The sequence below is a fragment of the Martes martes genome (genome assembly GCF_963455335.1).
Source record: "Martes martes genome assembly, chromosome: 14".
NCBI lineage: Eukaryota > Metazoa > Chordata > Mammalia > Carnivora > Mustelidae > Martes > Martes martes.
Window position 1 is genome coordinate 41,900,272 of NC_137902.1, and position 17,264 is coordinate 41,917,535.

At 37.3% G+C, this 17,264-nt stretch overlaps 1 protein-coding gene and 1 long non-coding RNA gene across 6 annotated transcripts in view; one reads left to right on the forward strand and one right to left on the reverse strand.

Annotated features, from left to right (window-relative positions):
* SHLD2 (shieldin complex subunit 2) overlaps nucleotides 1–17,264 on the reverse strand; it is an 87,250-nt gene that overhangs the window by 12,616 nt on the left and 57,370 nt on the right. For 4 of the 5 annotated variants that reach the window (XM_080822597.1, XM_080822600.1, XM_080822599.1 and 1 more), the window contains 3 exons: nucleotides 8,114–8,308; nucleotides 7,817–7,951; nucleotides 1,114–1,320 (listed from right to left, as the gene is read on the reverse strand). In XM_080822597.1, coding sequence (XP_080678723.1) covers nucleotides 1,114–1,320; nucleotides 7,817–7,951; nucleotides 8,114–8,308 — 537 coding nt within the window. The remainder of the gene's footprint in view (nucleotides 1–1,113; nucleotides 1,321–7,816; nucleotides 7,952–8,113; nucleotides 8,309–17,264) is intronic. The other variant, XM_080822601.1, reaches the window with a different exon arrangement.
* LOC308354847 lies at nucleotides 7,467–17,034 on the forward strand. Its single transcript, XR_013967911.1, has 3 exons — nucleotides 7,467–7,556; nucleotides 11,570–11,660; nucleotides 16,519–17,034. It is a non-coding gene; the product is annotated as an uncharacterized lncRNA (long non-coding RNA).

A 17,264-nucleotide genomic window follows, 5' to 3' on the forward strand; every position in this document is an offset into this window, starting at 1 on the left:
GAATAACACGGAGCACATTGGGAGAAGGAAAGGAAAAGTTAATTGGGGGAAATCGACTGGGAGATGAACCATGAGAGAATGTGGACTCTGAGAAACAAACTGAGGGTTTTGCAGGGGGGTGGGGGGTTAGCTGAGCCTGGTGGTGGGTATTAAGGAGGGCACGTATTGCATGGAACACTGGGTGTGGTGCATAAACAATGAATCTTGGAACACTGAAAAAATAAAATTTAAAAGATAAAAATAAATAGATAAAAACAATTGCTGTAATAGCCACCAGAAAACATTCCGTAGTTTCCAAAATTGATAATCACTGCAATTTACTGATTATTGGCATTTAGCAACCTGAAATATAGGTTCAAATGATGTTTAATTGTTCCTCCTTTAACTTGGAGTTAGCATACTTTTAGCATAGCTCTGTACTTAGGAAGCCAAAATAATTTAGTGGAAAGTATTTCCCACTAAAATTGTATCAATTTATTTAGTTATTCTCACTTTTACTCCCTTCATTCCAAAGTATATGGCATATTGAACCTAAAGCATATTCTTTTTACTACCTCATTCAAAATTAGTTAGTTTAATGGTATTAAGTTCATGGAAAGCATGTGAGTATGTGTATAAAATCCATCACTAAAGGCAATCTTCTATGTAGTATATTTCTGAGGATGAATTTTATACACACACATACATACGCACACAAACATGTGGGTTCAGGAAGTATGTTCTTACATTTTACTAGAGCAGCAAGCAAATTGCATGGATTCTGTATCAGTGCTAAATTTAAACAACCATGTACAGATAACAGTTTAGTAACTTGATAAAATGCTTATCTCAACAGTGACTCTGTTTAAGGCCATTTTTCTATTTCTGGTTCATTAAGTGATAAGCTGCTTGTACATATATGCAAGAAGGTTATTTTTAAGTGATCCCTAATAATTACAACTTAATCTCAAAGGATTGTAGGCAGAAGGCTAAGAAGCTATACAAATATCTGTTTGGGCTACTTATGGTGATCTATATTTTACTTTCATATTTAATTACACATTTTTCCCAAAAATGGTAGCTTCCCTTGCTTGTAGTAAAACGAGCAATATCTTGCGTATATAAAGATCTTACCTGAACGCTTTTCCTCCAGGTATGTTGCTAAATCTGACATCTTCACAAAGGAGGGCATGCTTTTTTGAAATTTTGCTTTAAATGTAATTGCCCTTATGTCGTCATCAAACAGGCACTCACAGGACGACCAAAATGTTGAATGCAATTCTAGGCTTTCTAGGACGTCATTGCGCTGAACAAAAAGATATTTAAATTCCCAAATATAATCTTAAACAAACAAACAAAAACAAAAAGTCACCAAAAAGGAAATAATCTAGGCTCAGAATCAGATTAAATAGATCAATTGATTAGATCAGTTAAATACAACTTTTACCACTCTAAGGAATTTGGGTATTAAAAGACAAAATGTGAATTACACTGTATTAGGGCAACAGCATAAGGATGCTGAAGATAATTTTAATAAAAAAAATTTTTTAAAGATTTCTTTGTTTCTTAAACAGTCATAATGTATCACAACCAACTGCTTTTCAGAGTAGCTAATTCCTGTTTTGATATCTACAGGCAAAGGTTTTTAAAACTAGTAAGGCATAGAAATGGACACGTGTGCCATAATCATATCTCTCGCTGATTTTTCAACACCTTCTTTTTCTTATTTAGCTAATTTTCCCATGACCAAAAAAAAAGCATTGAGAGACAATTGTAGTCATAATTATAATCCTTTTTAAAACTTCAGTGGCACAGAGATTTCTGGCCAAATAATCCTATTCTATATTAATAACTTCAACTTCAAACTCTAATAAAACAAAAAGATCTCTTAGTACTGAGTTTTCTCCCATCCAAGTACTAACCAGGCCCAACCCTGCTTAGCTTCTGAGATCAGACAAGATCGGCGCGTTCAGGGTGGTATGGCCGTAGACAGTACTGAGTTTTCTAATAATAACAGCTGTTCTTTTAGTTTCTACTTACATCAGGCCATAAAGCTAATTCACATCCCTCCCCCACACTGTCTCCTTAGTATTTTTTTTCCTCAGTTTCTTCTTGAAAAATGCAAAATCAAAACGAGTCGGTAAGTGTGTATAGACAGAGCATCACTAAAAAGAACTACAGCATATACGTTCCAAGTCACTGCTTGAAAACAATCACTATTTTTATTTTTTACAATTACTGTTTTTAAAATAGTTTGCTCATCTTATTATAAAATGCATGCTTAGAAATCAGATTAAATACATAACTAAAATAAAATAACAACCATAATCTCAACATCCCCAGATAAACTCAGTTAACACTGTGTTTAGTGGACATCCAGTTGTTTTCAAGTGGATTTATATGTTATTAAATATTATTCTATATTATTTTAAAATACAGGGGGCATCTGGGTGGCTCAGTCGTTAAGTGTCTGCCTTCAGCTAAGGTCATGATCCCAGGACCCCTGGTTTGAGCCCCACATCGGGCTACCTGCTCAGCCGGAAGCTTGCTTCTCCCTTTCTCACTCCCCCTGCGGGTGTTCCCTTTCTCGCTGTGTCTCTCTCTGTCAAATAAATAAATAAAAATCTTTTAAAAAATTAAAATAAAATATGGCATAATATGCCAATACGTGGCACAGATATGCCAAAATCTTCAAAATTATTACAGCAATTCCCCATTTGGGCGCATGTTGGTTATTTCTAATTTTTTACTATTATAAACAGTACTGTGATAAATATATTTTTACCCACATCTTTATGCATAGCCATGATAAATTCCTGTAAGTGTAATTATTAGGTCAACAGTATTCCAAATTCAGTTTTCATAATGCATTGTCAGTTGTCCTCAAGAAAGGTTTTGACAATTTATATTTCCAATAGTTTATGAGAGTGGCTGTTCCCCTGTAGGTTTTCTATCAACTAGTCAGGAGAAAAATCATGTACTGTCACTATTTTATTTGTGTGCCTTCAATTACAAATAAGTAAATTTTCTTAAAGATTTTATTTATTTATTTGACAGACAGAGATCACAAGTAGGCAGAGAGGGAGGCAGAGAGAAGGGGAGAAGCAGGCTCCCTGCTGAGCAGAGAGCCCCATGTGGGGCTCGATCCCAGGACCCTGAGATCATGACCAGAGCTGAAAGCAGAGGCTTATTAACCCACTGAGCCATGCAGGTGCCCCCCAGTAAATCTTTTTCATACATTCATTGGCCATTTTTATTTCTTCTTTGGGGACTTCCTATTCATTTCTATTGCTCATTTATCCTTACAGATATTTGTCTTTTGTTTATTGCATTATTTTCTAACAAAATGCAACTTTTTTTTTTCTGGTTTTTCACTTGCCTTTTAATTTGGTATATGGTAACTTTTTTTAAAAGATTTTATTTATTGGGGCTCCTGGGTGGCTCAGTGGGTTAAAGCCTCTGCCTTCGGCTCAGGTCATGATCCCAGAGTCCTGGGATCGAGTCCCGCATCGGGCTCTCTGGTCCGTGGAGAGCCTGCTTCCTCCTCTCTCTCCCTCCCTGCCTCTCTTGCCTACTTGTAATCTGTCTGTCAAATAAATAAAATCTTTAAAAAAAAAAAAGATTTTATTTATTTATTTGACACAGATCACAAGTAGGCAGAGAGGCAGGCAGTGGAGTGTGGGGGAGCAGGCTCCCTGCTAAGCAAGGAGCCCGATGCGGGGCTTGATGCGGGACTCGATGCGGGACTCAATCCCAGGACCCTGAGATCATGATCTGAGCCAAAGGTAGAGGCTTAACCCACTGATCCACCCAGACACCCTGGTATATGGTGATTTTTATGTATAGTTCTTGTTGCTGCATTTTATTTAACCTACCAATCTTTAGATTCCAAGTAAGTTTGTTTATGTTTTCTTATACTACTGTTTTTTTTTAATTTGCATCTCTAATGCATCTGGAATTTATTTTGCCACAAATATGAAATATAAATTTAATTTTTTTTTCCAAATTGTTAACTAGCTATCTCAAACCTTACCTACTCTTTTTTTCAAAAGGAAAAATCTGCTTTATGCTTTATTTCTTAATTATAAATAGAATATATTTACAATAAAATATTTATACAGTAAAAGAAAAGAATAGCAATAGGTGAAATAAGGTTGGCCAGTGTTCTAATATAATGGATATAATGGGTACTTCATTATATTATTCTCTATACACAAAGTTTGAAGTTTTTACTAAATGTGTAAAAAATAAATGCAGATTCACACATGCATAAAAGTCAAACTAAAGGCATAAAGAAAAAAAACACACATAGCCATTGCTAGCATTTTAGCAACAGTATTTCCAAATTTTTTCATGTATACACATACTTACCTACCTGCTTTATTAAAATGGGATCCTATCATACATGAAATCTTATAATCTACTTTTTAAAAAATTTTTTATTAACATATAATGTATTATTTGCCCCAGGGGTACAGGTCTGTGAATCAACGGGCTTACACATTTCATAGCACTCACCATAGCACATACCCTCCCCAACGTCAATATATAATCTACTTTTTAAATTCAATAGTAACATCACATACATCTCTCTGGGCTACTGAACATTCCTATCTTTGGTGGCAAATACCTTTGGATGTCCACCCAGACCACAAAGGACCATCTCACCTGTTCCCCGACCCTCTGATACAAGCTCAGGCATTCCTATAGTACTTTCCCACCCTGTCCCTGAGGCCACAGTTGACTGATTCAAATTCAATCTGGGATTTCAAATTTTCCTCACTGGGAATTCGGAAACGGACTGGTCTCTTAGAAGGAAAAGTAAAATCAGGAGCTACAGAGTAAGCCTGTTCTGCCTTCCCTCAAAGTCTGCACCAAGTGAATAACGCAGACAGCTGGAGAAGCTGCCCGGGACCCACAAAGCTTTTCAGCTCCTGCTTCCAAGTACCCTTGAACCCATCAGCACTCTTGCCCTATGTACCATGACCTACTCCCATATACTTCAAATACATGCCCCTTAATTGTTTAAGTTAACCAGAGAAGAGTTCTAGTTCAGTTCACTAAAAGCCCTCTGTGCCCAAGTTTAAATGTAATTTGTTAATACATTCCATGGGTTGCCGAACCTTTGTGTGCATGCATTTTCAAACTGGTGATTTTTTTCTTATCATTGGAAACAAAGTTATTCCCTCCTCAAACTTAAGTCTCTTACTCCTTCAAGACTGGAAATTTTGAGTGGTTGCCTGATCTGTATTTTATTCTTCATTCATTCATTCATTCATTCACACAGAAAGCATCTACGAGGGCAGGCACAGCGTGTGTGATGAGGATACCGTGCTGAAGAAGCTTAGCAGAATGCTTGTATTCACAGAATTTATAGTCTATGGAGAAAATTAGCTAATTTGCAAATAAGCAAATAAGCTGGATAATCCTGATGGTGTTAAGTGGAATGAATAGACTTCAAGGAGTGAATCTGATAGTGATATGTGTGTGAGGCCCCTCTGAGGATATGACATTGGAACTGAGAAATGGAGACATCCATGTGGGGAGCTGGAGGAGAGAGCACTCTAGGCAGAGGAAAGATGTAAACTTAAGATCCCAAGGCAGGAAAAAGATTGGCAAGTTCAAGTAACAGGAGTCATGTGCAGATTAGACTAGTAGGTCTGAGGGAGACTGGTACATTTCTATATTTGACTCATGAATTAAAGATGTTAATAGAGGGACGCCTGGGTGGCTCAGTTGGTTAAGCAGCTGCCTTCGGCTTGGGTCATGGTCCCAGCGTCCTGGGATCGAGCCCCACATCGGGTTCCTTGCTCCGCAGGGAGCCTGCTTCTCCCTCTGCCACTCTGTCAGCCTGTGCTCACTCGCTCTCTCTCTCTCTGACAAATAAATAAATAAAATCTTTAAAAAAAAAAAAAAGATGTTAATAGATTTCAAACTTCCATACACACGTAATTATGATTTTGCATTAAGTATAATTACAAACATTGGGATCATATGCATTACTCTGTGCTTAATTAGTAATGTCACAAGAGTACTTTATTATAATTTGTTGCATTTTTAAAATATTAGACTTCTATTAAATACTTTCAGAACATTTCATTGGAAGGCATTTAGTTCTGAATAGCTTATTTTATGTACCCAATTATTCCTAAGAAGTGTAATGTATGCCTCTAGTCCACCCTCATTAGGACCTAAATTGTGATCAATCCTAGCTACAAATTTCCATGCATAATTTTGAAAGAATGTGAATTGGGGATTTATTATCCCTCCCCAAAACATCAACTCTGTGATCTCCAGTATTCAACAATGACTACTTGATGATCGTATCATCATCGATTTAGATGATTATATCATCTAAATTGGAGTTTGTTATCTTCAGGAACAAGGAAAGCCAGTGCCCCGTATGGAGGTTAATACAGAGAGCGCCTCAAGAAACACTAAACAAATAGAGAGAACGCCAACAGCTTCTGAAAGCAGAATCACTTATTTAGATGAGCCTTCAAAATTGGTACTTTCTTGTTTTGAAAAGAATAATTTTGGGATACTGAGGTGGATATCAAAACTTAAGAATGATGGTTATAAACAAAATATGCTGAATGAATGAATGAATGAATGAATGAAGAACAAATGTACCTTAATTCCTGGATTCCCAAATTTCCAACAGTAACCTAAATACCATAAAAGTATCTAGAGAGAACTAGAATGTCTCTTCTATTAGCTGAATAACCACGACTTTTAGAATATTCACAGTAAGCATGGAGCAGTCTGCTATGGCCCCATCACAAAGCCAAGAGCACCTCTGACCCACATTTTGTCCCACACGCACTAGACTCGTGTTCCCGGCTACGACAGAGTGGTCAACAGCGATGGTCAGCCTACCACCGACACATGTTTGTCAGATTTCTCAACCGAACAAATATTTGTCACTGTTTGATCCTAACATAAAAGTAAAAAGTCAGACTTATCTCAAATCCTGGTTATAGGCTATTAATGATTAAGAGAGAGAATGTGACAGATCCCATCCTCTGATAACCATTTTGTAGGCAGAAGTTTGGGAAGAGACAGTAACTCTTTCAGGTAAAGAAGAATGAGACACACCTAATCAATCTCTGGATTAATTCAGCAGGACACAATAACTCATAAGCCACTAATCACACTACCTCTGACTGTTACAACGAAAGGATCTCATAATATCAAAATGAAGATAGTATACTATTTTATTGAAACATCAATGCCACTTAATTAAATTCATCTTAAAATTATTAGTAACTCATGCTTTAAAGAAAAAAATGTAATCATGGGTCATATTCTAAACATGAACATCCTATAGATGGCTAATAGTCCACACTTTTAAAACAACTGGTATACATAATAATGCATACAGCTGGAACATACTAACTTATGAAGCAGTAACACTGCGACTTGAAAGGGTTAATGCAGCTCCCCTAACATCTGCCTTATAACCAGACAGACATTTATTTATCAGAGACTCTGGCTGAATAAAATCTGTAGAAGCGTCTCCAGATTTCAATTTTTAAAGAACGTTTCCTGGAGGAGATAAGATCTTCACTAAAAAGGTAAAGTAGTAAACCTGGGAATAAATGGGAAGCTTTTCTTTTGCCTCCATTAATTACAGAGGACTTTTTAGATCACGAAATTGCTTACAGGAGGTATAAAATAATAACAGAAAAATTCCAAAGATAAATATTCAATTATGATCACCTACTATTTCAAATGTTGTCTATCTTAATCTCTTAAAATGCTCTTCATCTTAGGCTCATAAGCATTAATCATTTACCTAACTATAAATAGGTTAAATGCTTTTTGGTGTATTTACCTTTTTTCCTTTGAAGTTGAGGGTACCAGGCTGCTCCAGGACCCCATAATACAAGCACATAATGTTGACCTTGGACCTGTTCCACTGTTAACATAACTTTCCTTTGCTTCTGTCCTCTATAACTGTATAATGCCTCTGGAAAAGAAATAGTTCAGCTGGCATTACTTTAACACATAGGACATCTTACCTTAATGTCCAGTGATAAATATAATAGTGATAACCAAATGATACGCTACAAAAGTCTTATATCTTAACTATTTTATAATCTAAAACTAAGACAGCACCCCAAATACTTACCTGTTAGTACAGTGATATCAACTACTTTTAGTACCGCATGGACCAGTATGTCCGGCTGCAGCTGCTCCAAATCTACAAATTCTATACTGTTCATTTTCTGAGGTTGCCTCTGAGGAAGATCTCTGAGATAGGAATGTTTTGAAGACACGTATGCCAGTAAGTCTCGAAGCACAACATCATTAACTATATCGGAAACTAAGAAAGAAAGAGACGCACACGTATGAAAGATAGCAAAATTATATTTTCTTAACAACACAATACTTTCTTAGAAATGTATTTTATGTTGTAAAGTGTGATTAAATGTAAAATATGCTTTCATTTCTAAAAATATGTAACCTTTACTTAAATATTTAGGTGCAAAAATAAGGATGTTTTTTACCGAGGGAATTAGAATTACTTACCATCTCCAAAACAACTTGCCCTGTTCCCTTCTCTATTTTGTTAATAATATCATTTTTCGGGGCACCTGGGTGGCTCAGTGGGTTAAGCCTCTGCCTTTGGCTCAGGTCATGATCTCAGGGTCCTGGGATCGAGCCCCGCATCGGGCTCTCTACTCCGCAGGGAGCCTGCTTCCCCCCCACCCCGCCTGCCTATCTGCCTACTTGTGATGCCTTGTCTGTCAAATAAATAAATAAATAAATAAAATCTTTAAAAAATAATAATAATAATATCATTTTTCTACCAAGTAACCAAGACCAGTGTTTTGGTTACTTCTTTTGACTCCTCCATTACCCTGTTATACCCAATCAGTGCCCCCTAAGCCCTGCAGTCTGATTTGCTCACACCTTCCCTGACCATCCCAGCTGCTGCCGTTCTTCCTCAAGACTCTTACGTTTCTCATCTGAAATTTACTTAAGAGTCACCTCTTTCCCTGAACATGCCTTCCTCTTCCCCACTTCCAAGCTTTTGTCCTCACCACTCTCACTGGCTGCAACGCTCTCATCAACTCTACCTACGCAAATACCACCCAGAAAAAACACCACCATAGAGAGGTTCCCAGCGACTCCTTTCCATAGAAAGCTTTTCTCTCCAGCTCTCATGTGGTCTTTGAGCGTGTGCTACATTGTAATATTTCTCATGATTGTTCAATCAGTTGTTTAGTTCTTTGCTCATTATGTCATTTAGATGTTTTCCTTTGTTTCTTAATTATTTGTTTTGATTTTTTTCATTTTTTTGAGATATACTTTACATACAATAAAATGCACACATTTTAAATGGACAGAAGGATGAGGTTTGCTCATTAAATTTTAATTTCCCTGAAGTAAGGGAAGCATATTTGAATATATAGTGGATTGTTGGGTCTGTTTGCTGATTTCAGGAGGAAAAAAAAAATGATTCTTCTTTCCTTCTCCCATTAACATTTTCATCCTTGTGTATTTCTGATGCTACACTAAAGCCTCATAATTCATTCTCTCATCAGGAGACCATCCACTACATGCCAGGCACTATGCCAGGTGCTATGGATACAAAGACGTATCTTGTCATGATACCCACACTGAAGGAATTAGCAACCTTGAGATAGTCAATAACAAACACTGGGCTTAGGATATGAGATACATGTAAGCCTTTCCCAAAACACATGAAAACAACTGCCCAGGCAAGTTGGAAGAGGCTTTATTGAAGGAATATTTGAGCTGGGTTTTGGAAAAATGTCCTAGAGTTTTCTAGGTAGTAAATGGAGAAGGAGTTGTATTTCTGGGTAAAGGGAAAGGGATCTGTATTCCTTTACATATTACAGATGCTTCCGGTAATCTGATGAAACATGTGAATCCATTACCAGAATCGTATTTTTTGTAAAATAACTTTATTGAGCTATAACTGACATACATAAAATTCACCTTTTTAAAGTGTATAATTTGGGGCATCTAGCTTGCTCAGTTGGTAGAACACACATCTCTAAAGCTCAAGGTTGTGAGTTTAAGCCCCATGTTGGGCACAGAGCCTACTTAAAAAAAAAAAAATCATGGGGCATCTGGGTGGCTCAGTGGGTTAAAGCCTCTGCCTTCGGCTCAGGTCATGGTCCCAGGGTCCTGGGATCGAGCCCCGCATCGGGCTCTCTGCTCAGCGGGGAGCCTGCTTCTTCCTCTCTCTCTGCCTGCCTCTCTGCCTACTTGTGATCTCTCTCTGTCAAATAAATAAATAAAATCTTTTTTTAAAAAAATCAAAAAGAATTAGAAAAAAATAAAGTGTATGATTCCAAAAAAAGTGTATGATTCAGTGTTTTTTTAGTATTTCACAATGTTGTACAACTACTATCATTATCTAATTTTAGAGCATTTTCATTACAAAATAGTACTTTTCAATGCATAAAATAAGATTGCAAAACCGACTACATAGAAATATAACAATCCAATATTTTTAAACAGGTAATCTGTGCCTCATTAGTACATTAAATAACAATACATAATGCATATGTAACAACTACTGTAATTTCAAAGTAGTGACAGGCATAAATGATATTCATGTCATTGTCAACAACTGTAATACGTGATAGGAAAGTGTGCGTGCCTTCCACTGGTGACCAAGCCCCAAGTACTACTAATATCACTGCGGATTGCTGCCTCATGCATAATGGAAGCAAGTGCTCGTTTTCAGTTAGCTCCAGAGAAAGTAAAGATGTAATGCCTTCACATCCAAGTTCATGGACCCTTTAATGTGGAGGAATCAATTTTCACAGAAGGGAAAGTAGGAAGAACATTTAGGAGGCCAGTGGCCATCCGGCGGGAGACGATGAGCGCTGGGAACCAGGCAAGACTGCGTGAGGGGATGAGGGGTGACTGATCTGTGAACAGTTCAGGAGGTGGAATCCAAGAAACAATGAGATGGAGAGCTCACAGAAAACATGAAAGATGGCATCAAGTTTCCTTGCACAGATGAGTGCATGGATAAAAACAAATGTTTTAAGGTTTTTAGAACCTGATACCTGTAATCCATTCAGGTTAGATGACTCAGTTTCTCAATGACTTTTATGAAGCTACAGTGATATCACTAACAAAGACAAGGAACGTAAGAGAAAAGAACAGAAGACATGAAAGAGAAATGAGAGCAAGAGAGGAAGAGATAAGACAGCCCATTAGATTACAGCAAAATCCAACTCCAAGTAGCTCCATCCAGGGCTCCAATTCATTCACCAGACATCCTGATCCCTCTTTCGCAATATTTCCGGCACATGTGGAATCAAAATTCAAACAGGTTCAAATTCTGACTCTGTCAACAATGAGTTCTGAGAACTCGTACATAACTTCCCTGGGCTTCATTCTTTGTCTTAATGTGGAGCTTTTCGGGGAAAATACAAAGATCCCTGATATCCAAGTATTTACTTTCCCAGATTTTTAATACAGAAACCTGGGATTACTTAAATTCCAATGAATATAGTCTACATATTACATAATACAATGAAAACATTGTATTAACCTTTGATTTATATCCAATCATTTCAATTTAATAATATTTCAGATAAATCTATGTCCTGTCACATGTAATGAGGAAAGAACAGAAGTCTTCTCCAAAGCACAACATATTGATCAGAAGAATGTTCTCATGAGCTGTAAGTACTTGTAAAAACAAAAACAAAAACCTAACCAAACTGATTTATTCTTTCAGAAAAAAAACAACTACAATATTCTCAAGGTATCAACTGATCACCATTCCCCTAAATCAAATAAAAAAGACTTAGAATATACGTTAGCTACCATCCTGTGAAAAACGACAATATAAATTCCTATGTAAGTATAAGAAGAAAGAATTTGAAGTAAGCTTTAAAGGTTCTCTAGTTCAAGGTTTTTCTCTCTGTTCTACAAAAACCTGGAGCTTCCCTGGGGTTCCATGTGATGTTCTTCACCTAGAATTAGGTCCTAAGGTTTTTCTGAAATGACTCAAACGGATCAGCCTTACTTGAATATAAATCAGTCCTAAAGCCAACTCTACCTACAACATTTATCTCCCCAATCCCTCGCAAAATATTTGCATACCATGCTATTTTCGTGATTTCAAAACATCCCCTTCTCTTCTATTAACATCTATTAAAAAAGGTGAATTTTACTTATGACCCATTCAGCTCCATGGAAATAGGCTCTCCAGGGATGTGGCAACTTCAAATACTCATAATAAAAGATTATACTTACATCTTTTAAAGAAATTCCCAAATTGGAAACTCACTTTTCCTTTTATTGCTTCCAGTCTCCAGGCTGTTGGTAACCCACGCCCCTCTGAGAAGCACTTCTACTAACCAGACTGCAGCACCCATGCTGTCCTTTTGCCCTTGGCTTTGCGGAATCCAGTCCATACACTGTTTTCCATAGTTACTGAGATTTGATCTTTTCTTTCCCACCCTCCTGTGCAGTTATTTTATTCATTTGTAGTATGGTTAGGTTCAGTTGTTAGTGTTGGTATTCCTTTTGGGCTTCCCCCTCCACTGCATTTTATGTGGTTTTGATGGCTTACTGTGGGTATGGGAAGCATCAGTGTGATTCAGTGAGTCAAGGCTACACAAAAAGATCCACGCAGAAAAGTGTTAGTCCCTCCTCCTCAATGCTACACTATTTCCATTCCCTCCTTCTTTCTGCCCCTTTTCCCACCCACCCTCTGTAGGTAACTCATCTCTTTAGTTTCTGTTTTTTCTTTCCTGCATTTTTTTTTTTTGCAAATGAGGAGATACACATATATTTTATTCCTCCCTTTCTTATACAAAAGATAGCATACTACATATACTTTGTTGAACTTTGTGTTTTCCATGTAACAGTATGTCCCAGAAATCACTTCCTATCAGTTCACAGAACTCTTTTTCTTTCTTTTTCATGGCTGCATAGTATTTCACCATGGAAAGTTACCACAATTTGCTCAATCATTCTGCTATGCCGGGGCATTCCGATTTTTCCCAGCGTCTTGCAATTATAAACATTGCCTTGAATAACCTTGTGCATACGTATTCTCACAGTGTTGTAGTTGTAGCTTCAGGATAGATTCCTGTAAGTAGGCTTCCTGGGCAGAAAGCTGAGTACTAACTAATTTTGTTAGGGATCACCATACCCCGCCAGAAGTGCGGAAATTCTCATGCCTGCTAGCAATGTACAAGGGGGCCTGTTTCCCTGCAGCCTCATCAACAGCACATGCTGTCATGTTTTTTTAATTTTGCCAGTTGGATAGCAGGAAATGATATCTCTGTGTAGCTGTCATTTGAATGTCTCATGTCTTTTTCCCATTTTCCTATCAGGTCCTTTGTCACTCAATTTGTAGGAGTTCTCCCTGTATTAGGAATATCAGCCTTTTGTCTAAGGTATATGTCACAAATATTCTGTCCAAGTTTGCCAGTTGTCTTTTGACTTTGTTTTTTGTTTTTAAGATTTTATTTATTTTTTATTTGACAGGCAGAGATCACAAGTAGGCAGAGAGGCAGGCAGAGAGAAAGAGAGGGAGAAGCAGCCTCCCTGGTAAGCAGAGAGCCCAATGCAGGGCTCAATCCCAGGACCCTGAGATCATGACCTGAGCCAAAGGCAGAGGATTAACCCACTGAGCCACCCAGGTGCTCCTCTTCTAACTTTATGACACTACTGGTCATGCAAAATTTTATTTTTCTGCAGTCAGATTTATTGGTCTTTTTCCTTTTCATTTGCTATTTCTGGATTCTGAATAGTAAGAAAGTTTTCTCTATACCAAGATGATAGAGAAATTCACCCGAGTTTCCATCTAGTAGTTAATGGTTTTATTTTTTATATTTAGATTCTTAATCCATTTGGAGTATATCCTTCTATTTCATGTGAGATATTGTTCTAATTTAGTCTTTATTCTAAATGACTACCTAGTTGCTTCACCACCATTTATTAAAAAGTTAGCCTCCACCTCAATGACCTCAGATAACATCTTTGTCATATACTAAATTATATGTGTATGGGTCTGATTGTGATCATCCTGTTCTATTCCCCTGGTTCACTTGTCTATTTATGCACCAGCATCACATGGTTTTAATTATAGAGGCTTTACAGTTTAAAGCCTGTCTGGTAAGCGTGGTTCCCGTACTTTTTCTTTTTCAGGGTTTTCCTAGCTATTCTTGCATCTTTGTTTTTCCATATGAATGTTAGTATCAAGTTGGAAATGCCATAGCACAGCTTCTTAGTATTTTTATTGAGATAGCACTGAGTCTATGAATTAAGTGATGCAGAACTGATACCATTATAATGTTAAATCATCTTATCCATGCATAGGGAATGCTGTGTTTCCATTTCTTCATGTCCTTATTTCTTTCTGGAGTAGTTACAATTTTTTCCTCACACAGGTTTTGCAAATTTCTGTTAGCTTTATTCTGAAGTACCTTCTTTACTGGTTTTGCCGATGAGTTCTTCCCTCCCCATATGCCCTCAGCTTAGTGTTTGTGTATACGAGGCTACTGACTCTTTTAACATTAACTTTCATCTCCTGTTAATGCCACTGAATTCTTTTATTGTTTGAATTTAGTTTATCTTTGATTCCCTGAAGTTTTTCAGATATGTTATCAAAGCATTTGTACATATAGTTTTTACTCTTTTTCACCCACTCAGATACCTCTTCTTGTCTAGCTGCACTGGTTGATAACTCTAGTATAGTGATGACAAGTAGCAGAGATAGTGGACATCCTTACCTTGTTCCCGATTTTAGTGGAAATACCTCTGGTGTTTCTCCATTAAATATGATGCTGGCATTAGGACTAAATACATCTAACTTTATTGACACAGTATCAATTGCATTGTAATTGTAACACTGTATTGATACTGTATTTATTGATACTGAAAGAGAAAGTATCCTTCAATTTCCATTTCCTGGAGTGCTTTTTATGATAAATGGTTGTCAAATTTTGTCAAAGCATTTCTCAACCTCTATGGAAATAATTATATAATTTTTTCTTTATGGTATGGTATACAATATTCATGGATATTCTAATATTGAACACACCTTTCCATTTCTGGAAAAAGTCTCACTTGATCATTATTTCTTTAATGCAGTGTCAGATTTTGTTTACTAATATTTTGTTTAGACTTCATGCATGAATACTCATGGATAATACTGGTCTGTATTTTTATTTGTAATGACTTCATTTGGTTTAAGTGTCAGTGTTATATTTGCTTAATAAAAGGAATTAGGAAGTTTCTTTCTTCAATACTTTGGAATAATTTTTAGAGCATTGGAACTATCTGGTCTCTGAAGGTTTGATAGAGTTCTCCTGTGTAACTGTCTGGGCCTGGCAGCTTTTTTGTATGGTAGTTCCTTAATAATTTTCTCCATTTCTTCTACAGAAACTGGTCTATCTAAGCCATATCTCATATCCATCCATTTCTCATTATTTCCACTGATCACCCATTATCTCACAACCTCAACTATTCTAATAACCTCCTAACTCCCTGATTCTGTTCCATGCCCAGCCCTTCACAACCAGATCTATGGTATTCTCCATCCTGCCCTTTGTTACTTTCCTTCATAGCATTCATTACCATCTGCAAATATTATATTTGCATGTCTCTTTAGTTTCTTCTTTGTCCATCCTCCACACATGAACATGAGCGCCATGAAGGCCAGCACCAGGTGGACCCCCAGTGCACACTGCCTCAAACAATGTCACCACTTAATATGTATAAACTGGGCAGATGAAGAGCTCAATTTTAGTTATTTTTTAAGGTTATTTATTTATTTGACAGACAGAGATCACAAGTAGGCAGAGAGGCAGGCAGAGAGAGAGGGGAGGAAGCAGGCTCCCCGCCAAGCAGAGAGCCCAATGCGGGACTCTATCCCAGGACCCTGGGATCATGACATGAGCTGAAGGCAGAGGCTTTAACCCACTGAGCCACCCAGGAGCCCCAATTTTAGTTATTTTATGAGACTATGTCAGAGCTGATTTCCCACTGACTAGCTTTCCTAGGATATGGGGAATTCTCACCCTTCTCAAACACCATTGTTGTTCTCTTCTGCTTACCCTGCCTTTCTTTGAGAATTCTTATTATTCACGGGTTGGAATTCCATGCTATATCTTCCATATATGCCATATACAACTTCCTTGTCATTCCAGTTAATCTCTTGTATAATCAGTGTATTTTTATATACGATAGCTATTTTTCTATGACACTGTTTCAGTTTTCTAACAAATATATTTTGCTTATTACTTCTCCCATTGATACTACTATATTATTATATACTACATGTAGGTACAATACCTCATATTCATTCTCTCATTTAATCTTCACAGCAACTCTATAAGCTATATATATTTTTTAATTTCCATTTCACACAAGAGGAAGCAGGGGTACAATGAGGTTAAGTAACTTGCTAAAAGACACGGACGGTGGAAGTGGTAGGGCCAAGATTCAAATCCTGCTCTATTTGACTCCAGAGACAATAATTACCAGTTTATACTGTCTCCCTTATTTTGTTTTCCTTTTTAGCTTCTTGGAGAAAAGGATAACTGCTGGGCTCTTCACTGAATAGCTCCCTTTAAAGAAGAGAAAAATGGATGTCAGAGAAGGAAGGTAGTCTTTCCTAGCAGTGGTGGACTGAAGAACAGGGATTCAAACCACAACCGCCTGACTAGAAGGCCCATGCTTTTCTCAGTACCTTAAGGTTTCATAACCAGAGACTGGGGAATCCCACAAAAGAACTTCAGAGGTCCATGGAACCATTTGGAATTATTTGAAAAATGTTCTTTCTAGGGGTGCCTGGGTGTCTCAGTGGGTTAAAGCCTCTGCCTTTGGCTCAGGTCATGATCCCAGGGTCCTGGATCAAGCCCCCACATCGGGCTCTCTGCTCAGCAGGGAGCCTGCTTCCCCCTCTCTCTCTGCCTGCCTCTCTGCCTCCTTGTGACCTCTCTCTGTCAAATAAATAAATAAAATCTTTTTTTAAAAAATATTGTTTCTATCTACCTAAGTCCATTTTTCTGGAGAAATGGGCCATAGCTTCTCAGAGAGAGCTATGTCTCCCTAAAAGGTTAAGAATCACTACTATGTGGACTCTAAGAAAAGTAAGAAAATGGAATCTGAACCCTAATATTTCTTAAAAGATTTATGATTTGCAACGCACATGTTTATTTTTATAAATTCTAGTTTCATTCTTATGAAGAAAATAAACCAACACTGTCCAACTAACCTGTTTAGAAAACATTTCAGAGGTGCCTGGGTGGCTCAGTGGGTTAAAA